Here is a 22,914-nt window from a genome sequence, read left to right as displayed (position 1 = left end):
CCCTTTGTAAATCTATGTCAAAAAATGAAATTATGTTTATTCCATAGATTAATAAATTATAATCTAAAGTATTTAGTTTCTCAAAAATATATGTAATGTCAGTTTAATTCTCGAAAAATTTGTAATATCAACTCAATCCATCAAATATTATAAGTAACATCACCCTAATTTCCAAACATATTTATGGCATGAAATCAGTTCATAAAAAATGTGACACCTCTAATCTATTTGACCATTTTTTTATGACATCAAATAACTTTGAAAACAATTTTTTATTCTTTACACTAAACAAAATAGAGTTAACCACCAAAAATAAATTCTAAAAAGAAATTTTAAAATGATAAATAACCTTTGTCAAAAATAGTCTAATCATAAATAAATTTGAAAAATGTTGTTTCATAACATTTATTTATGAATTATACCACTTTTTTATTTTTTCGGACTTGATGAATTATACTGAATTTTTTCTTTTTTATATTGTATTATTAGGTGTGAAATTCTTTATAATAAACCAAACTATATGTTAAACATTGCTACTTTCATTTATAAAATAATATTTGTTGTTACAAATTGTCAGTGATGTTTTGCTTTTTATAATTAATTTTTTTATTATAAAACGTCAATGATGTTTTGTGCTACTATCACAACCATATAAAACACTAAAATAATCAAATATTTTTATATTTCACATTAAAAAAGTTAAGAAAAATTATTGTAAAGGATCGTTAGAAAGATTCAATTATTAAAAAAGACCTTTAATATTAAAATTATTAAAAAGGACTAAATCTCTTTATAATATTTAAAAAGAAGAACTGAATTTTTTTATAAAAAACAAATATATCTTTTATTATTTTTTATTTACTTTTTATAATTTTTATATTAACAAAATAAAATTATAGTAATTTCTATTATTTATTTATTTATTTTTTTACTTTTCCAATCTTTTGTCTTTTTTTTTCATTGGGTAAAAATTACAAAAATAAAAAATAAATAAAAATAAATAAATAATTAATAAAAATTAATAAAATTTTAAGAGAAATAAAATTTATCAAGATAAAGATTATAAAAGTTAAATAAAAAAATAATTAAAAATATATTTATTTCTTTATAAAAAGATTTAGTTCTTCTTGCATTATAAGTACAACCGCGCACTTGAAAGCAATTGCATCATTCTCTTAATACACAATCAAGTACCAGTGTTACGATGCAACTCATTAAAGTGTTAACAACTTTGATAAGAGAAATTTATCTAATAGTTTTTATTATTCTCGAATCCTATAACAAGTGAACAAGCCCAATGAATTCGGTGCATGTCTAAAGGTGCTTTCAATAAAATTAATGCTGGGAGATAAATATAAAAAAGAAAAAAAATAGCTAAAGTATTCCAAATTTTTTTTTTAAGTTCTTAACAGGAGAAGGAAAAGGTAGTACACAACAAGAGTGATAAAAAATATCTAATAAATAAATTCGTCTATTTTAGTAAGTCTAAGAAGAAGATATAAATAATTCTTTTCAATTTAAATAAAGATGTTATGGGTGTATCATAAGCCACCATAACTGAAACCTCTCGTTAACATCTGACCGTATCTTATTCCAATCTCCGGTGACGAAATCTAATGCTAAATACATTCTACTCCTTTCTTCATGCAGCTGTAATTTATTTTACCAAACGTTAACACATGTATTAGTGTAATTAAAGATGAAAATTGTCTATGTTAAAAGTTACCTTTGGAGGGACCACAGGAGTGAATTCCTGTTGTAAATCCATCCACTGCATAACCCATACAGCTGAATCATTGCTGTGTGAAAACGTATCATGCAGAACAACATAAGGAAGTCAAAAACAGTATATATATAATATTAAATTAAATAACCAACAATTTGAATAATTACCTATTTGAGCACCTAGGAATACCTATTGCTTTACGGACTTCCCAACCCTCAAAACTCACTATTTCTTGTATACCACATTTTGCATACTTTTCTGAAAATATTATCTCAGAAAGAGCCACTCCCTGAAATAAGAATAGTGTGCTTTATTATTCGAGGTAATGTTATTATTAACTTTGTTTCTATAGTAGGAGAACTTACTATATTTCTAATATGATGCTTGCGTGGTTCATCATCTTCAACCTTACAGTGAGAGTCTAAATGATAAAGTATTTTGTCAGGGATGCTCATTACCATTAGATACCAGTGATCATTATCCTTGATTGGGACATATATCTGTATAACAAATACGATGTAATATGTATAAGTCCAAGTTTGAGTACTTTTTATTATAATAAAAATATTCCAATAATTAATAAAAACTTACAAATTGAAGGTCACGGGTTGGTGGCATATAATGTGCATATTTTTCTAGTAGGTCATGATCTTCCATATGTAACGTAATGTCATCCGGGAATGTTTGAGCACAATGGTTATTTATTTTACTTAGTTAATATCCAGAAAATCAAGATTTTGACTTACTGCAAATGATGGTGGAAGGGACCAAACATTTTTTAATTTGGACATGCTGATATTTGATGTTATCTTCAATGCCATCAGCTTTATTACCAGTTCAGACACTTGCTTTCCAGGTACGAGACAGAACAGATCTTCTCTAGTTACAGTTGTATCGTGAATATGAACCAAATCCTCTCTAACACAAAGCCAACACGTTAGCCACAGAGAGAACTAAAATTAAAAATAAAAGATTAAAAAAAATGCTCACGCTATATCATTATCAGCAGCAAAGATGTATATAGCCATGTTGACCAAATCCTCACTCAACCTCATATCTTGTGGTGGTTTGAATGAACAGTTAAGATTCTGCACAAAACGTAAAGATTATCCATAATATACATATTTAAATACTATGCCAGTAAATTTTTTTATCTAAATCAAATACCTTTGGGATAGAAGTGTTCTTGAAAGCCATTTTTTTTTGTTTCGCAGTGGTCGTTAACCGTTCTTTGTCTATGGTGAAAGTTAAAGGCCCTTTGCGTACTCTAGTTTCTGCCATCTTGCTTGATAGTTGACCTTTGTGCTCAATTTTTGGCATTTTAGCTGGTCGTGCAAACGCCATATTTTGGATAGATGATGGATTATTAAATCTTGCTAATTTGTCCTTTTGCCTTAGACACGTACTCGGAAGTTCTTGCACAGTTTTATTATTTTATCGGTTAATATAAATTATTCATAACCTATATATTTTATTTCTGTAAATAACGATGATATATACAGAGAAGAAAATGTGTTTCTATTTTCTTATTAAAAAACAGAGAAGGTGAGTGCAATATATAAAAAAGTGAAATGAGAAGTGAGAACAGGTTTGATCTGTATATTAATAAGCAATTCGACCATTACAAGACAATGAAAGTGGCATCATCTGCATAAATATTATCCTACCCAAGTTCAGAATCCTTGTCCCAAATAAGCTTTTGTTACTATATTACCCTATTGCATAACATCTAGTAGAAGAGTATAGTTTGATGGCCCGAGATTTTGAAAGGCAGGCCTCTGCGTCACGCCACTGTGAAAGGCTGATGTATACATAAGCAAGATCATGCCATACTTCAACTTCCAAATTCCTAATCTGATCTCTTTTGTCCTGTCACCAATGGTATGGAAAAGGGTAAGGACCTTAAAGCAATATGACTATGAAAAAGTATTTTGGGACTGGAAAAATTAAGAAAACAAACCTTAAATAGCTTATTCCGAGAACCAAAACTTTTACTATGAACTTGAAGAACAGCAAGAAGCTGAGTGTATGTCTCAATGGCACTCTTTAACTGGCCCTGAGCGATCTGAAGTTTCGCCTTTGTTCGTAACAAATCACCTTGATCCCATTTCCCAGTCTGATCCAAAGCAGCATTGATAATAGATTCAGCATCTAAGAACCGCTTTTGTGCGGATAATACCCTAGATAACAGTAACCAACCTTTAACATTAGAGCCAACTTCAAGTTTTACAATGCACTTAGCATAATGAAGTGCAGCATCCAACTTCCGTTGCTCAGCGTATTCTAAACTCAGATGGTATAATACAACAGGGTCTTCCATTCTGCTCAATTTGCAGGCAGTTTCAAGGGTATGAAGTGCCTCAGATTGTCTCTTAGCCCTCTCAGCATCAGAAATGGCCAATTTCGAGTATGCAGAAAGTGTAACACCAAGTAAGAAATTGGCCATATTTTCTAACTGATTACATTTTCCATCCAAGTTCTCAAGTGCCATCCGAGCAAAGCTTACCCCAGGGTCTTTTGTAACACTGAAGTTCTCGCAACAAATCTTAGAATCCATTAACAAACTTGGAACATGTCTTGGGTCCTCTCTATTACTCAGCAGTTTTCTAAGAAGATCCAGCGCTTCCACGTTCTTCCCTGCTCCGTAATAACAAAGAGCTAAAGCATAGAACCTCTCCTTTCGATGGATAGTTCCAGGAAGCAATTCTTCCAATTGATTGGCTAAAATCATCAAATCTCCAGAAACCAAAATTGAAGGATCCCACTCAATTCTATTTAGAGTGACTTTTCTTAGCAAAATCATTAAAAGAAGTATAGCCTCTTCAATGTTGTTTCTAGGCACAAACGATCCATCCATTTGGTCCCAATAGGGTAATATAGTAACAAAAGCAATTTAAAATTTACCAATTGCCCCAATTTTGTGCTTCCGACAGATATCTATCAGATCTTTCGTGGAATTGAGTATTGACAACCTCAGATATCTGTCACCCATTACAGGAGGCAAATGATGAGAAAGCTTGATTAGATGATAATAATAATAATAAACTTATAAAAGGAATCTGATTGTTCAAAAGTTACAAACACTCTTGACTCACCATATGAGAAGCAAGATTTTTTTAGATTTGGTTGAAGGCCTGTGCATTTTGCTCCATGAGTGTACCTATTAGACCTCCAATTGCTGCAAAAAAACACACTGCAAAGTTCAGAGGAGGTTCTTTATGCTTGAACACTAAAGCAAGGAAATGCAGATACACAATATTTTTAGAGGTAAATAAAATGAAAAATGATATGGAAACTGACCTTTGTAAGGCATTCCTGGCACTGATGAGGCAACATCGGATGGAGCAGCAGCAAGGCGAGAAGAAGGGCCTGAAACTTTTTCCTGCAAAAGAAACAAAAAAGAGAGAAACTTGAGTTTTCACTGCTACAAAATAAAATTTATGAAAGTATATTCTGTTTACTTCCTTTTTTGTCACACTATTTCTTGGTAATTCTATTACTCAACATCTGAAGTTTTCCCTTATTTAACATTCATAAAAATAAGTGAAGAGAAATCACCGTGATAGCTTTTTCCTGCAAAATAATAACAACAATAGCAATGCATGATGCTTGATCTGTTTGAAAAAGAGGAAGAAGGTTCTTGCTTTGCAAAGGGACCTACATCAACAGGTATATTCTGCTTTATCCTAAAGTAGTGTTGTATTTACTCTATCCGTTTCAAAATATCTGTCACCTTGAAAACTCAGTACACTCACAATTCAATGTATCTAGATATATTTAGTATGGATGTACCAAGAGTACTATATATGCTTGTTTGTTCATCTAGAAGGCTACTGTAACTATGCTTATGTTGTGCTTCATAGCAAATGTTTACATGGCCAATCTCAACTCATCAATTGCAGATTTCAGAAAGAAAGAAACTAATTTCTTCCATAGACAGTGACAATATTAGTAAACCAGAAGGGGGCAGTATTTCTTATGAACATGGCACCAATGGCAGAAGCCATTCTTTTGAGAACCAAAATGGTAACATTCTAGGCATTTATGGAGGCTTTGATGAATCTAACCTAAGGATTCAAAATTCATCATCTTGACTATTCTAAAAGAATCAAACCGAACTGAGAAGAAGGCAGAGGAAAAAGTATACCTTGCTGGGTTTGTCGTCCTCAACAAGAAGTGGGGTTGAGGAAAGTTGTCCTATTTCAGTGTCATCAGGGAGCGGCGGCGGACGATGCGTGTTGTGGCGGCGAGGGTAGGCGAACCAGAGAGAAGAAGATGATAAAATGGCGTCACGCTAGCAGACCTCTCTTGGCGGCGGACGCAGGGAGTGGCGGCGGACGCAGGGAGCGGCGGAGGACGATGCGTGTTGTGGGGGCGAGGGTAGGCGAACCAGAGAGAAGAAGATCAGAAAATGGCGTTACCCTAGCAGATCTCTCTTGGCGGCGGACGCAGGGAGGGGCGGCGGACGATGCGTGTTGTGGCGGCGAGGGTAGGCGAACCAGAGAGAAGAGAGAAGAAGATGAGAAAATGGCGTTACCCTAGCAGACCTCTCTTCTTCGTTGAATGTGAAACTGAATCTGAAACTAAGAGATAAAGGGAAAAAGTGTAAATAACAAAAGTTAAGGGATCAAAATTTAATTAATAAATTTTTTTAAAAAAAAAAAACGGGGTACATTTTGTAATTATTTTACTGTAGGTTAATCATACTCCCACACAAAAGTGGGAGCAAGGAATCCTTGGCCTATTTTTCATTACAATTAAAATAAAATTTTTTCTTCTAAAATTAACAAATACCCTATCTCATTCTTCTTCTTTATCTTTCTCTCTCTCTTTTTTCCCATTCTCTATTTTTCTTACCTTTGTATTTTACAAAAAATAAAATTAACAATATAATATAATTCAAATAAAAAAAAATTATTATACGCATATTTTTTATTTAGTTCTAATTTTTTACTGTTTATCTTTTTAATTTATATTTTTTCTTCTTTTTCTTCAAATATTTATTATATATAATTTAGAGAAAATACTAATGTGATTAAAAATTAGAATAAAGATTCAATTATTTAAAAAAAAAAATTTGAATTAATTTTATAACTATCAATATAATTTTTTTTATACTAATATCTAATTATATTTTTATATACATATATAGAAAAAAATATTATTTTTAAATAGTAAACATAAAAATTAACTATTTCTATTTGTGCAATAGACTTAACACCTAATTAAATATAAAAATATACACGTTAACTTCTTTCAAATTTTAGATAACGAATGTTAAAATTAATTATTAGTAAAAGATTAAACTTTTTCATATGAAAATAATAACTAAAAATTTTATTATTTATTTTTTTTATCTACGGAGACCATGATCTTCTTAGTCAACGGAGACTTTCGTCTCTGACGACCTTTTTATAAAAATAGTTTAATGCTATAAATATTTTGTGTCATAATCTATAATATAAGTACAGATGTTTAAAAAATTTATATTCCTGTAATATTATTACGGATAAAAATACTAGTAGAAACTAAATTAGACCTTTATTCCAATTATTTGCTAAGTATAAAAATATTGGTTAATATATATTAATTCTCCAAATTTTCTCCTTGTGTATATATTGGAACGGAAATGTTTGGTAACCAAAGAAAATCAGCAAAAAACAGCCATAACTTGCCTTATTTAGCATTTATTAATTGTTGCGACAATTAATTAATGCTAAATAAGGCAAGTTCTGACTGTTTTTTTTTTTGTCTATCTAGCATTATCCATATTGGAAATGGGAAAGTCTAGGGCCAGCAATTATTAAAATTTGGCTAGCACTTAACCAGCAAAAAGAAAATGAATGATTTTTTACCGTTAGATGAAATCTCACACTATTAAATACACTATTGATGATTAATTAAGAGCTACAACTCACAAAATCTGCTGGCCTAGCACTCCTCAATTTAAGAAGAAATGTAAATTTACTTATTTATTTTGGAGGTGTAAATACTAAATAGGATTTTCTCGAGTTTGTTGCATTGTACGGTAAAGGGTCTGATGGAAAACGAAAACGATGCCTGGCGCACAGAAGGGGAAGAGAGAAGAGGCAAGAGGCAAGATATGAAAAGTAAGATGTCACTTCTTCCCAGCAGTGTATGTATGTGTAGTGTAGTAGCACTAACTAGTAAAGTAAATATCTGCCATCAACACCACAAAGGGGCTTCCTTGCTGGACCTCAAAGGTTTGTTTCTGTTTTTCCCTTTTCCACCTTTATTATTATTATTTTCTATTCTCGTCCCAATCCCTACCATGCACTTAGCCTCCCCTATAATCGCCTATTTTAATACCCATATAATTACCCATTTAGCACTCCCCGTGATCTTTCCTCTAAAGAAAAAACAACACGTCAACGTAATGCTGTTTCATTCTTAGCCTTTTTGAACACGATATCTTAATCTATGTAACAAGTAGGGTATCCAAATTGACATAAATGGATTTTAATTCGCTTAAAGAAAAAGGATTACTATTATTTATTTTAATTTGTTGTAGGTATAAACGAATAAAAATTAATAATACATATGTCATGTAGCTGCCTCTCCTACATCATTGATGAATGGATCTTTGTCTTTATCAGAGGAAATCACCAATCACCTCACACCACAAACCCTACCACGTTATCACCAATCCCACCGTTGGATTGATCTCTGTGTCAACCCTTATACTTATAATTTCTCCTTTTTAAACACTAAATTGACTCATTATTATCTATTATCATTGGAGAGAAGATAACAAAAGATTCATTGAACATATATAGGCTTTTCACAAAAAATAATAATAACAAAAAGTAGAAGGAGTAGTGGACTTAATGCACAAAAATAATAAGTAAATTTGATGCATTATTATTACTTAGTTCTTTCTCTCTGTATATGCTTTTTTCCCTTAAAAAGTGTTTTCTCCAAACCTCTTCCATCTTTTTCTATCTTTATCTTCATCGTCACCACCACCACCAACAACTACTCCTCTCTAGTTTTCACTGCAGAAATTCTCTAGCTAGAAACTTCCCCTCTTTGACTTCATGCCGAGTTTGGATCTCAGTAGTGCAAACTAATAAAAGGATAATCGAGAACAAATGCAGTCATCGTAATAATTTAAAAAGACGAAGAAGGGCTTAATAATTGAACGGAAATGGCTTTCCACGAGCACCATATGCAGCACGAGATAGCGTTTCAGCGCTTCACCGAGGAGCAAGAACTAACAGCAGAGAATAGGGACATGCAGCAGCAGAGGGCGGCGGGGGTGGTTGCGCCGCCGACGTGGCTCAACAACCCTAGCAGTCATCATCATCGACAGCAGCAGAATTTCCTGCACCAGCTGCAACCACCACCACCACCACCGGAGACAGCGACCACGACGGAGAAGAGCATGGATCGGAACACAAGTTTCGAATCGTCTGATGAATTGAGGGAATACAAAGCAGACATCTTAGGACACCCGCTGTACGACCAGCTTCTGTCGGCTCATGTTTCTTGCCTGAGAATCGCCACACCAGTTGACCAGCTTCCACGGATCGACGCGCAGTTGCAGCAGTCGCAGCGCGTCGTTGATAAGTACTCTGCCCTCGCAAACCCTGTCGTTGATGACAAGGAGCTCGATCACTTCATGGTAATAATAATAGTAATCATTCTTTTTTTTTTTTTTTTTTCTGTCAAATTTAAACCTAATACTTCCTTTTCCTCTTAAATGTCAAACCTTTTGTGTTTTTTTTTTTTTAATTACTATTTTGCTTCTACCAAACTTAGACGGTTACACCTACTACCTTTCATGAATTCTTGGGTTTAACGAACGATATATCACAATCTATTATTATTATTATTATTATTATTATTTTGAGCTTGAGGTTTATCCGGTGATGGGGATTTTGATAATTGTTAAGGTGGATGTGAATAAATGAATCTAATTTAATTTAATTTTGGATAACGATTGAGGGTTCTAATTATATGATAGTGCCTTCTCCAATTCCTAGACCTTCGATAATGCTGCAGACTTTATGACTTTAATTTATATGGAATCTTTTCTGTTAAATGTTGACATGTTGGTCTTTTTCCATGGTTCACTTTTCTTTTCTCTGAAAATTGGATGGCTCACTTGCTAAATTCTTATAATGGAATAAGTTCCAAGATTATTATTACCTGTATACTGAAACTGAACTTTAAGCTTTCGATCGATGATTACGAAGTTCTTTCAAGCTTTTTTTTTTTTTCCCTCATATCAAATGTACGTACGTTTCTGGCAGTACATTAATGAGAGAGGTATGGGACCTTGCTGATTCGGTACGTACTAACTATTAATTAAATTAATTAACCGGTTATGGTATTATTTGTCCCCTACCATATGGCACTGCCGATTCAATCTACCAACTACATAAAATAATTAATGTTACTAGTAATATTGAATCATCATTTATATTCTTTGTAATAATATTAACAATGTTTGTTCATGCCAAAATTAAGTTTGTGATCACTTTAAGAATTTTCAAATTCAGAAAGGTGGAGAAAAAGTGGATGAGTGGATTGTTGGGTGAGTAGCTAGAATATAGTAGATTATATAGTAGGTATTTAAACAGACACACAATTTTGTTAGTAGTGTGCAACTAACATAGTTTAATATTAATATGGTGTTACTAACCAGCATCTGAAAAGGTGTTATAAAGCATTGATTGATGTATATCAAGCTATGAGTTTTTAATAAATGCAATTGATAAAAAAATTCAAACCTTTCTAACTACTCTTGATTCTTTAAGTAGTGATGTTAGAAAAGTGGATATCAAAATCTTATATTAATATTCATCAGTAGAGGTTTGGTTTTGTGGGGTTTATTATTATGATATGATCCTAATAATCATGTAGCAATATAATATAATACAAGCAAGTAATAATTCTTTCCAGTGTTGGTTGGTTCTGAAGAAGAATGCTGTATTCATGATGATGACGAAGATCCTTTTTTAAGGTTTGATTGTACTTTTATTTGTAGACACATTATGTTCTGCTGCTATGTGCGTTCAAGGAACAGTTGCAGCAACATGTCCGTGTTCATGCCATGGAAGCAGTGATGGCTTGTTGGGATCTCGAGCAGTCTCTACAAAGCTTGACCGGTAAGCTTTAATTTAAGCATCATCACATTCATCCCAATCATAAAGTGTCAACATTTGTTCTTTTTATTTTTCTTATACTTTAGTTAATAGTATCCAACTAATAGTTTTTAGAAGTTTCAAATGAGTTCTAATAAAAGTTAAAAATGAAAACTCAATCTACACGTGAAGTTGATAATTGAAAATGGTTAGATAAAAATTTAGTCAAATAATTCAAATTATTTAAAGGCTCTCAATTATCAATTACACGTACTGTACCTAAAATTTTACTTTCAGATATTTTAATTTCTAATAAATATTTATAAGAATTCATAAATTAATCTATAGAACAAATTGGTTTTTTTTATCATTTTAAAAGAGTGTAATTTGTTTTAGAATAATATTTTTTATCTAATTATTTAAAAATAAAATTTATTAAAAACTTATTTATACAATATTTATATTAAAATTTTGATTAATAATAACAAAAAAATTAATTTATTGAACAAAAATAATGATAAAAAATGTTAAAAAGATAAAAATTTGTTGAGTAATAAAATGTACTATATAGTATATACTAACTTTGCTATTCACCTTATTATAATATCTAAAAAGTAATGTCTAATTTATTAAAAAAAATTAATATTAATATTTAATTTAAAAAGTATAAAAATAAATAATTTTTAAATATTTAAAATTTGTTATAAAAAATAAGTTAGACAAAAATTAAATACAATCTATTATAGGTAATATATAAATATAGAGAAAGTCTGGGAGGTTAATAGATTTTGTAATTTTTAGCCATCAATTAGTCATCAATGATGTTTTTAATGGTATGAGATTGTATCTAATGGTATAAAATTATTCAATTTTCTTTTAATAGTTAAATGCTAGCCAGAATTTAACAAAAGTGCTGGCTATCACTCTTCTTATATAGAATTCAGCTTCTTCTATTTGTTATATATAAAAAAAAAACAAAGAGAGAAAATGAAATGTGTATTGTCAAAGTACATATTTATTTCGATTAGTTTGAGGGAACCCTAAAGGTGTAGGAACATGGAGCAGGTGTATCTCCTGGGGAAGGAACGGGAGCAACAATGTCGGACGACGAAGATGAGCAAGCGGAGAGCAACGGTGGCGGCGGTGGCGGGGGGAACCTATACGAAGGAAGCTTTGACGGTGTTGATAGTCTTGGTTTTGGTCCTCTTGTGCCGACTGAGAGTGAAAGATCGTTGATGGAGCGAGTGAGGCATGAACTGAAGCATGAACTCAAACAGGGTTACAAGGAGAAGATCGTTGACATCCGAGAAGAGATTCTCCGCAAGAGAAGAGCTGGCAAGCTTCCTGGTGACACCACCTCCCTTCTCAAAGCTTGGTGGCAATCACATTCTAAATGGCCCTACCCTACTGTAATTAATTATTAACCTACCTTAATTAATTCTACCCTACTTAATTAATCTATGTGTTTTATAATTTCAAATTACTCATTGCAGGAGGAAGACAAGGCCAGGCTGGTGCAGGAAACTGGATTGCAATTAAAGCAGATAAATAATTGGTTCATAAATCAAAGGAAAAGGAACTGGCATACTAACCCCTCTTCCTCTAGTAACTCTAAAACCAAGCGCAAGAGGTATATATTTTTACGGAAATATTTGGTAACCAAAGAAAATTAGCCAAAAACAGCATAACTTTTCTTATTTAGCATCTATTAATTGTTGCGACAATTAATGAATACTAAATAAGGCAAGTTCTGCATGTATTTTTTGTCTCCCTACAATTACCCATATTTTTAAATGAAAAGAACAAATTTAGGTGAAAACTCATTTGCAGTTACTTTCATGTAAAGTTGATACTTAAAAGTCATTAGATGACAATTTAGTCAAATCATTGAACGATTCTCAACTATCAACTTTACATGAAGAGAACTGCATTTGAGATTTTACTGCAAATTTATCCTAATCAAGTAATCATCATGTTAGTTATGTTTATATATGCTGATGATTGCTGTAGTGAATGAATATTATTAATTAATGCAGCAGTGCAGGTGAGAGCAGTAACCAAAGCTTCATGTGATGAACCAAAAGGAAATTAAGATATATACATACATATATATATATATCTATAACATTATAATGCTAGTCTTCGATTGCTTGCTGGGATTCTTAGACCTTAATTAACGTCCGAGGGCTACTGATATGGATGTAAAAGGGGATATATATCACTCTTGAATATTTTTGCTTTAAACACAGTAAACCCTAATATTGATGTACATATATGACTATATATATTTTCTGCCTTTATGCTCGTGCATACCTCATATATAGTTCATATTTCTGGCTAGCTCTTTATCTTTTAAAAAAATCATTTTATTATAATTTAGGATGGAATAATTGACGAGTTTAATTATACTAAGAGAAATTCATTACAATCCAGCTGGTAAACAAATAAACGATATGAGCATATATGCTGCAAAGTCTATTCTATGAACCTGATGATAATATTGGTGAATTCTATTATTCCCAGTAAGAATGTGCATAATTGCTAGTCTATTACTTGATGTGTTATATTCACACTTTCGTCTATTTTATTTATTTAAATATTTAAAAATATAAGATAATAATTAATTATATTTTTATTTTTGTCTTATATTTAAATTAATATTCATTAATTCTCTATTTTTTACTAAAAATGTTGATCCACTAGTGTTCTCCTAAATATTATTCATATCATTTCACTTTAAAGGTTGTAGATTTATTTATTTTGTAGGTGAAAATCTTTTAGAAAATGAGTTTGTATTTAAGTACAATTTATATATTTTTTATATTATTATATTATATATATATTAAAATCATTCATTAATATAAAATATATATTAAAAATATATTAAATAACACTTATATTTATATAATAATTAATTTAATAATTGATTTTTTTATATGCGCATAACATTTTTTCTTAAACAATATAAAATAGTTTGTAAAGTAGAGTTTCATAATTCCACTATAATATAAAATATGTAATTAATTAAAAGAAAATTAGTTCCGGTTTATTTATCTAAGCTATTTGTTTTTGACTTGGCATAAAACAAAAGAAAAGAATAAATGAGCATTTTGTGAACAAGTGGTTCCCCACAACGCGTTTACTTTTAATTTTCTCACGCAATCGTTTTCTTCCATTATCTTCCATTAATGGCTTGAATTGAATCTGTTCTATCGGTTAATAAGGCAAACACCGTGCAACTGGTTTTGCTGATCAAGAGGTGGTAGCACGTAAAATTATGAACAAAAAGAATATAGTGATCTTTACATATTGAGTTGAATCAAATGAATTCAGCTAACTATATAGGAAAAATACGAATAACATGTGAACAAATTTTACTGAATGAATCAATCTTAAAATTAGTATACACAGAATTTTATATTAATATCATGACTCATTTTGGCGGCGACCAACAGGAATAGGAGCAGAAAATCTGGCTGAGAAACTTGGAGGTATGTGATCTTCATCTTCGCTTTGAGCTCCACTATTGAAGTTAAGAGCATAACTGTGTTCATCATATTGAAACCTCTGCTTTTGATGCTTCTTGCCATACCCACTTATCTTTCTTATGAAAGTTTTCCACTTTGGACCCGCAATCACTTCCGAAGCCTCCTTCACCTTCCTTAACTTTTCCATCATCCATGGTTCTCCTTCGCCGCCGACGCCCTTTTGCTCCGCCAGTAAACGCTTACCTTCTTCGTCGCCGCGCCACCACCTCAAGCTGAGACTACGAAAGCATCCGCATCCGCATCCGCTAACATCTTCCAGGCCTTCAAAACCTCGTTCGTGCTCCATTTCCATCACCAATGGTCTTCCCTCGTAAGAACCCATGTATATTGGTATTCGTGTGTGGCTGCGTTGCCTTGTTTATTAGAGGAAGGATTTATATGGCAGAGGGTGATGATTAGAAGCAAGAGGAAGAAAAGTCAAAGAAAGCGTAGGAGACATGTTTGAACTTTGAATTTAGAAGGTTCCAAGCAAATATCCAATGAAAAGATAGAGGTACTCTCGGAGATGCTATTTTAAAGTCTACTCTATTACGCGATCTCTTCCGCATTTTATACACTGACATTACTCAAATCATGAAATGTAATAAATTAAATATAGCCAAGTAGTGAAGTAATGTTACGAGTACTTCAATCCCAACAGGGGTGGTGTGGTGTGATACTGTGATGTTGTTCGTTCTGCCTCCCCGCGTAGATTACGCAATGTTTTCTTACGAGCAAAAAATTGAATAATTTGGGAAATGGGTTCAAAAGTTAAGCCCAATAGCCACGGCCCATAAAAAAATCTTTTCTATATGTGCTGGTATTTTCTAATCTTATGTTAGTTGATTATTTATTGTTTTGTGCATTGAAGAAAAAGTATTTTAACGCAAATTTAAGTATTTAACCAAAGCACACTAAGTTGAATTTCCATGTTTTTCTCTGAGCAATCTTTTTTTTTTTTTTAACATATCCTTTTATTTGATTCAGTCTAGTAACTAAATTGACCTATTCTCCAGGAGAAGAACAAGATCACTTACAGCTGGAAGTGCAAGACCAAAAATAAAAGAATAAAACAGAAAGCCTGAGTCAAACTAACTTATTAAAGTAGATATCTTGAGCTTATGAATTTAGTGAGTCGAGCTCAAACCTGAGATTTGAGTCTATTGGATCATAAATTAGCTCAATTATAATAGAGGAAACAAAGGAAGAAAACAACAAGCACAGTTGAGATACGGACTTCGGCACAATTGTAAAGCATTAAATAACGATCCATCACCCTTATTAAAAGGAGTAGTAATTAATTAAAAGAAATAATACCGATGGTTTAAAAATGTTCAAGTCTTTACAGTATCCGTATTTACAAGCCCTATCAAAGTGTGAACATATATTTTTCTTTTTCCAAATAGAAATGAATAATTCTATATTGTTCCCCTTAAAGAGTTGTATCATGTAGTAAGATAAAAGTGCAATATAGCTAAATGCCTGATAGCCCCTAACAGGATTGGTGTATCAACTCCTTGAACCAACAAAACCTTCCCTATCAATAAGTATTGCACACGATGCGTTGACAGAGTTAAATAATTGGATGGAACACAAACCAGAGAAATCGAGAAGAAGTCATTTCTGCACTTGGCTCTGCAAGGAAGAGGGTTGCTGCTGCTGTTGGGTTTGACCTTTGGCAGTGATCTTGGTCGCCATGGATCGCAATTCATTGGCAATCTCAGTGAAGCTAGGTCTCTCCGATGGTTCTGAGGACCAGCAAGTCTCCATCAGCAACCTCCATTTTGAATCGCAAGATTCCGGAACTGGAGGGCGCAAAGTGTTGCTCACAATACCACCTGAATTATATTTGGAATAACCATGATGCAACGGCTCAATAACTGAAAAGTGAGGTAGCTAAATCTAATGTGTGGATTCAAACTGCGGATTACCTATAATGGCACCATAATGCAAATCAGCGTATGGCTCTTCTCCAGTTAAGAGTTCCCACATCACAATACCAAATGAGAAAACATCAACCTAAGACCAAATGCCAATGCACAAGCATCAATTTCAAAGAGTGACAAAACACGAAGAAAGTACCAAAATACATCAATGGTTCGTCAGATAAAGTATAAACCTTCTCCGAAACAAGGCTACTGCTCCCATTCAGCAGCTCCGGAGCCATCCAAGGTAGAGTTCCTCTCACACCACCAGAGATCAGCGTCTGACGCTTCACTTTGGAAAGACCCAAGTCACCAACCTGATATCAGAAGCAAAGCTGTAAAAGAACAATTTATTTCTCTAAAAGGAAGGGGCATTGTCAGATTTATAATTAGTTGTTCCATGCTAAAAGTTAAGCAATGTTATACTCATACATGAAACGAAGTACTAAAGGCCCTAAAATCAGTGAAAATAAAACTCAGGCCATAAAGGACGGTTAATAAAGCATAGCTTCGAAGTCAAATTCCAATGATATATCAAGCATTTAAACCTTGCATATTGGGCGGTGGGGATCTCGGAGATTCACAAGCAAGTTGTCACTTTTCAAGTCAAAGTGAACTATGTTTTTTCCATGCAGGTACTCCATACCAAAGGCCACATCCATTGCAATCAAGAGTCGCTTGCGCTTGTCAAGGTTCCTGTATGATGGGTATTAGCATCAAACACTTATCATTCGGGAAAAACATCAAATCAGGTTAATGCAAAGGAACCAAGAGATGGCGCATACATAGAGAAAAGCATGCAGATATTACCTCCCATTCTTCAGCAAGGCAGTTCTTAGAGAACCATTAACCATATATTCAGTTACTGTTGCCACAGAACCTCCTGGGCCATCAAGGACAACACCATAGAATGCCACCACATTTGGGTGGTGCAAGTCAGCAAGCTTGATTGCCTCATTCCAGAAGTCAGCTCTCTGATGTATAAACAGATGATCAATGTAAACCATTTCATTAGTCATGGAAAAAGGGCAGGGGAAAAGGGAACTCAAAACCATTATCAATGAAAAGCAAACCATTCGCTCTTGCTCTGAAGGCTTTCCTGCAAAACACCTATCAGTAATCCGCTTGATTGCAACATCAGTGCCTCTCCATTTTCCATGATACACAGTCCCAAATGTACCAGATCCTAGTTCTGTAAGCTCTTCAAGGTCACAGTTCTTTATTACCTACAAAGGTTCCAAGTGGAAGGTGTTAGGTAAGCTGAATTGGCATAGAAAATGAAATATAACCAATAAGACAATCAACCTGCAATCCTCCAACATCTGATGCTGGAAAGCCAAAATTTGTCGTTTCTGGTTGCTTGCTCTTGATGCTCTATAGGGGGAAAAAAATATATGTTTATATTTATAATCATAATAATACTAATAAATCAGCAGTGGGGAACAGGCGGAGAGAGTAATTTATTCTAGAGACAATTCTGCAGCTACACAACAAAGATGAGTATACAAACACTGATGAATATGGAATCATAATCACCTGAGTTTCAGCAACATCTATCAGATTGTTTTTATCTTCACCATCCTCTGTGTTTTCAAGGTACATATTGTCCCTTGCATGCAAGTCAGGATTTGAAGGAATTCTTGAGTGCAGAACAGAAGCTGCTACATCTTCAGCAACAGCTTGTAGTTGTTGATCTTCTGCTGAACCTTCATTAAATAAACCAAAACACAATGCGTATGTACTGTTAGCTCCACAACCATAGATGATATTAAAAACAGAAAGAAAAACAAAATCAAAGGGAAAAGAGGTAAAAGTATAAAACTTTTCACATGTTACATACCTTTGGCAGATCGAACATGTTCTAAAGGTAAATGCTGTTTCAAAGACTGGTAGAGGCCATCATCAAATTGTGCTCCTAAATTTTGTTCGCCAGAGTTGCCTGGAAACTCACCAAAGTCATGCCCATGAGAATAGGTTTCTTTCTTCAAAACAGCTTTGTTAGGTCTAGCAATTGGAAAGAAGGTACCATGCTGTATATTCCAAGGATCTTGATTGCTGAAAAGTGAGTTTGTCGAATCCTGAATATCTCCAAACCTTACAGATTGTGATATTGATGAAGTTGTTTCATCCTTGTGGTGGTTTGCTATTTGTGACTGATGATTCAAACCAGGAATGCCCCAAACAGGGTGTTGTGCAACCTCATTGTATTCCCCTGGCCTAGAATTATGGGCATACAAAATTTCTGTAGAAGAAGGCAGCATACTAGGAACCCTAGCAATCCCGCTAGATTTATCAACCGGCTGAAAGCAGCGATCATTACTCACATGAACTTCAGGAATGCATACGTTGAGGGTGTCCATCCTCCCATCAATAGGTTTCAGATGGTCCTGTGTAATCTTATCCACCAACTCTGACTTTGGTACAACACCAGAAAGCTCAGTAGTATATTCTTTTGGAGATCCTTGGGCCATGCATTCTGAAGTTTGTGTAGCTGTCCCATCAACTGTAGAAATATTGTTATGGCCAGTTTTATTCACAAGCACATCCTGTTTACCCGAGTGTTCAACTGGAGACATATGCCGGTGGGCAACATCATCAATATAAGATAGTGGGGAACTTCCCATGAGCCCATCAATTGGAGACAGTGTTGGAGATTGTTTCCCCCCTGTCCTTCCAATGGTTTCGTACATAGTTGAATTTCTGGGATAATCAGAACCATCTAGCTTTTGCGTAAAAATCCTAACTCCCTCAGGTTGTGGCTCAAGATTTTGAGGAGGTGCAGTTTTTTCAGTACAAGTTAGTCCATCTGGGGACTCTGGTTTTCTAATAACCTGTGGTTTGGCCTGGGACACTTGTTCAGCAATACCTTCCCTCGACATAACATTGTTTGTAGCTTGAGCTCTTGAGTTGTCCTCCATGGGGAGACTATGATAAGCTGGGACTGAATCAGGAATTGATCCTGCACCATTAATACGTTGATCTTGAACCACTGAATCGGAATGTGCATGAGGCAGTTTTGTTTGGCATAATGAACAGTCCTCCACTCTTTGGCTTTTCTCAGGGACCATCACCTGTTGTTGGGGTAATAACCCATCAGAGTAAACAACTTGATCTTGTGAAGGAACCTGAACCCAGCCATAATTACCTCCAACGATGACAGAAGGGACTCGATTCATTGGAACCTGGTAAGTGTTGTAGCCTTGCTCAGTGGGAAGCTGGAAAATTCTCATCCCTGATGTATTTTCATCATTATACTGCTCTGAACGATTTTGCTGCAGTTGCATCACAGGTTGTGGTTGGACGACATTTGACCTCACACCAACATGAGAAGGCATGCCTTGTTGAGTAAATGTCATTTGCATGCCAGGAATGACCTGATGAGATGCTGAACCTGGATTGTTATCATGAAACTGTGGTTGAGTGAAGACTTGCCCTGTCTTCCCTAGAAGCTGAGCATTTCGAAACCCTGTCTGTGGAGGCATCTGGACATAATCTGCATAATTCATAACTTCCTGGCGCAAATCAAAAAAGGGCTGTAAATAAGGTGAAGAATATGGAACTTCCATTCCACTTTGCTGCAACCCAACTGGCTGCTGAGACATTGTAGCAGGTATAGACCTCTCTAGGTCGACCTCATTATGGAAATATGGTGCGTGGGTTGGAGTCCTAGCAGCCGACATGCCCATCAAAACTGCAGAAGCTCCACTGGCATCAGAAGCCATCAAATTTGAAGGAGTGTCAGAAGAAGCTGCTACATTTCCCTTAGGCACTGCACTTACATCACCAGAAATTAAACTATCAAGGGTCTCCGAGCCACTCAAATCAGAATTCTGAGTTGATGCTGCACTTGTAACGCTCTCCTTCCTAGTGATTCCAATACTAACATCATCTGCAATTCCATTCACGGCCTCGACATATCTCTGACCACTATCCTGCAAGTCTGCAAAGTGCATCCCGCCGGAGATTTCAAGATCAGCAGCAGAAAAAAGGAAAACCCTCAATTTAGCAGAGCCGTCAGGGGACCTCTCCATCAACTTTTCATACTCCTCCATCATATGCTCAACATCATCGGGGCACGAAACTGAGACCAGTGCATCAAGCTCCTCCTCAGGGAGCTGATACTTTATAACCACAGGCTGCCCATAAGTATCAACCATCTTCTGCATCAAATCATTGAATCTCACATCTCTCCTAACACTAATAATCCTAGTCTTCCCTCCAACATATCTCAACATGCCATCACTAGGCCTCGGCAAAATCCTCCCGCCAAAGCTGCACAAGAACTTCACTTTCCTCCCAGAAACAGATTCATCGACGCCGCCACCACTACCGCCACCATCCTCAACAACATGATCAGCCCGGTGGCCAGCAGTATGGCCATAAGTAGCCTGATCAGTGGCGTTGGCAACGACCCTGTTAATCCTAAGACCACCGTAGGCAGGAAAACCATTACCAGCATCATTACAAGCCTTATCCATTGCGCCATTAGTCCCCACCCAGTTCCCCAAATTCAAAGTAGCATTGCCAGGTGCAACCCTATTACAACAACTATGACCATAATTATACCCAATGGCAGGGTTCGCATTGGGATGGGCAATGGACATGGCGGGACGTAAACACCACGTAGTGCCAGCGGTGGAGGGCACATTCCCGTAGCTCAATCCAACGAGGGTGGCGCCGTCAGAGACTGTAGGTGAGTAGAAAAGAGGTACCTGCGGCGTGCCGGGGCTTCCCATTTCACGACCCGAATTGGGGGTGGGAGGTGTGGTGGCTGTGGCGGTGGTCGGCGGTGAAACGAAGTGCTCCTCCGCCATAGCCAAGTTCGTAGCTACATTCAGCGGACGCAGATCTTTTGTTACGGAATTTTGATCAAACGCCATACCTATACACACAAAAACAAAAAAAAAAACAAAAAAAAAACGAAATAGATATATAATAAATAACAAATAGTCAAGGTAAAAAAAAAAAGAGTTACGGAGAGATTGATATGAGAAGCAATGCGGATGAAATGAATGGAACGAAGAAAGGGTCGTGGATCGAATAGTGCATTGGGTGAGTGCGATTAAAACCCTACTAAGCAAAATTGGGGGAAAATTGAGAGAGAGAAAGAGAGAGAGAGAGTACCAGAAAATGAATTGAAGATTTGCAGTAAGAGTGATAATAGATAAAAATGAAATAAAAAAGAAAAAGAGAGAGAGAACAGAAGGAAAAGGGCATAGTCCGAATATGGAAATGGAAATAGAAATAGAAAGAGGAGAGCGTGACAAGCGTAAACAATCAACTTCTACTCTCCCTTCCTATGCGCTTCTTTTTTCTTCTTTTAATTTTATTTAATTTTATCCGAGCTCTGTTATGGAGTGATGATGTTTCTTTCTCTATCAAGTTCGACACCCCTTGCTTCCTTCAATGGATTCAGAATCTCTGTTTTTATTTTTTCTTTTTTAAATAATACGTCACCTATGAAATTCAGTTGGAGCTGGTCCGTTGGTACTACGTAACAATCATCTCGCAACCACGTAGGTATACACTTTTATTTATTTTCTCACTTTTTTTTGCCGGGAAAATGACGCAGAATAGTACAGTTGAAAACGGCACCGCATGAATGAGATAAAAGAGAAGGCTTTTTATTATTTAATTTTTGTTATAAGCTTTTAGATCGATTTATTTATTTATTTATTTATTTATTTACATTTCTACATCTAAATTACAACATCTATAGTATTTAAAAACAAGATAGATATGCTGTGATCATGTACTATGTTCAGTCTTGTTCATACCCTGGCCCAATAAATAGGGCCCAAGATCTAAGCAAAGAAGCCCAACCCAAAGGGTTGGCCCTCCTCCAGTATCAGCCTTCGTCCCAGAAGTCGGTACTAAACACGACCTGCTCTAAAGAAGTCGGATACGAGGGTTAGCTGGTAGATAACACTCATTCGAATGAGTAACTGCCCCTAAAAACTCTCTAACCAATTCATAGAGCCATATCTTAACCTCCCTAAGATATGGGAACGGCTATCCACCTAAAAAGGTGGCACTACTCCAGCGGTGGTTATTGGTTCACCACTATAAATACCCTGACATCCCTCAGGTATCACTAAGTTCCAATACATTCTCAACTTGCTCACACTCTGGCTAACTTAGGCATTGGAGTGTCTTTGCAGGTACCACCCCCCATTCTTCCACACGCACAAGTCGGACGGAGGAACACCGAGTTTCAGGTTCACTCGATAGTCACCTCCCTCACGCGTTTGGGCCAACCAACGTCATCCGGCCCACTAATCTCTGGTTACCCACCGTAACATTGGCGCCGTTGCCGGGGACCCGAGAGATTAACCAGTGATGGCGGAAAGATCCCCTGAAGAAGGTCATGTGGAGACAGATTCTGATCAAGAGAATTTGAACACTGGAAACAATGAAGCAGATCAGAACCTCCACCAGGAAGCCAATGATCAAAATAAGGAAGGCACCTCCGGAATCAAAAATCCGAAGGTGAACTCCTCGGAGGGGCGCGAGTCAGAAAAAGAAGGACCCCCTCTCGCTAGTGAGCTTATGGGATTAATCCATAGCCGCCTCGAGCAGCTAGAACAGGAGCGGGAACGACAAAGGGAAGCTGAAAGGAACCTAAA

At 35.2% G+C, this 22,914-nt stretch overlaps 4 protein-coding genes across 7 annotated transcripts; 1 reads left to right on the top strand and 3 right to left on the bottom strand.

Moving 5' to 3' along the window:
- Window positions 1–3,272: 3,272 nt before the first annotated feature.
- On the bottom strand, window positions 3,273–6,306 carry LOC112723374 (protein NPGR2-like). Its single transcript, XM_072207743.1, has 5 exons — window positions 5,874–6,306; window positions 5,027–5,108; window positions 4,822–4,904; window positions 3,687–4,707; window positions 3,273–3,595 (listed from the first exon to the last, which is right to left on the bottom strand). The coding sequence occupies exons 4-5, from the start codon at window positions 4,581–4,583 to the stop codon at window positions 3,437–3,439; spliced, it is 1,056 nt and encodes a 351-aa protein (XP_072063844.1). The 5' UTR covers window positions 4,584–4,707; window positions 4,822–4,904; window positions 5,027–5,108; window positions 5,874–6,306; the 3' UTR covers window positions 3,273–3,436.
- Window positions 6,307–8,454: 2,148 nt separating this feature from the next.
- LOC112723373 (homeobox protein knotted-1-like 2) lies at window positions 8,455–13,134 on the top strand. Of its 2 annotated transcripts, none has more exons than XM_025774716.3 (5): window positions 8,455–9,371; window positions 10,740–10,860; window positions 11,902–12,245; window positions 12,330–12,466; window positions 12,876–13,134. In XM_025774716.3, the coding sequence occupies exons 1-5, from the start codon at window positions 8,895–8,897 to the stop codon at window positions 12,907–12,909; spliced, it is 1,113 nt and encodes a 370-aa protein (XP_025630501.1). In that variant the 5' UTR covers window positions 8,455–8,894; the 3' UTR covers window positions 12,910–13,134. The 2 variants fall into 2 exon arrangements, with proteins under 2 accessions (XP_025630501.1, XP_025630500.1); XM_025774715.3 differs by having other exon boundaries at window positions 12,873–13,134.
- Window positions 13,135–14,079: 945 nt separating this feature from the next.
- LOC112723371 (uncharacterized) lies at window positions 14,080–15,485 on the bottom strand. The gene has a single exon (XM_025774714.3). It carries the CDS (start codon window positions 14,704–14,706, stop codon window positions 14,263–14,265), a length of 444 nt encoding a protein of 147 aa, XP_025630499.1. The 5' UTR covers window positions 14,707–15,485; the 3' UTR covers window positions 14,080–14,262.
- Window positions 15,486–15,641: 156 nt separating this feature from the next.
- Window positions 15,642–21,717, bottom strand: LOC112723370 (uncharacterized). Of its 3 annotated transcripts, XM_025774713.3 has the most exons (11): window positions 21,413–21,717; window positions 18,315–21,170; window positions 18,129–18,227; window positions 17,825–17,994; window positions 17,594–17,662; window positions 17,362–17,514; window positions 17,099–17,262; window positions 16,837–16,984; window positions 16,483–16,605; window positions 16,295–16,382; window positions 15,642–16,201 (listed from the first exon to the last, which is right to left on the bottom strand). In XM_025774713.3, exons 2-11 carry the CDS (start codon window positions 21,166–21,168, stop codon window positions 15,981–15,983), a joined length of 4,089 nt encoding a protein of 1,362 aa, XP_025630498.1. In that variant the 5' UTR covers window positions 21,169–21,170; window positions 21,413–21,717; the 3' UTR covers window positions 15,642–15,980. The 3 variants fall into 3 exon arrangements, with proteins under 3 accessions (XP_025630498.1, XP_025630496.1, XP_025630497.1); XM_025774711.3 differs by having other exon boundaries at window positions 18,129–21,170; XM_025774712.3 differs by having other exon boundaries at window positions 18,129–21,583.
- Between the last annotated feature and the right edge of the window lie 1,197 nt (window positions 21,718–22,914).

The sequence above is a fragment of the Arachis hypogaea genome, chromosome 11, assembly GCF_003086295.3.
Source record: "Arachis hypogaea cultivar Tifrunner chromosome 11, arahy.Tifrunner.gnm2.J5K5, whole genome shotgun sequence".
Lineage (NCBI taxonomy): Eukaryota > Viridiplantae > Streptophyta > Magnoliopsida > Fabales > Fabaceae > Arachis > Arachis hypogaea.
The sequence above is the reverse complement of the archived record's forward strand: the minus strand, read 5'-3'. Positions and strand labels throughout refer to the sequence as shown.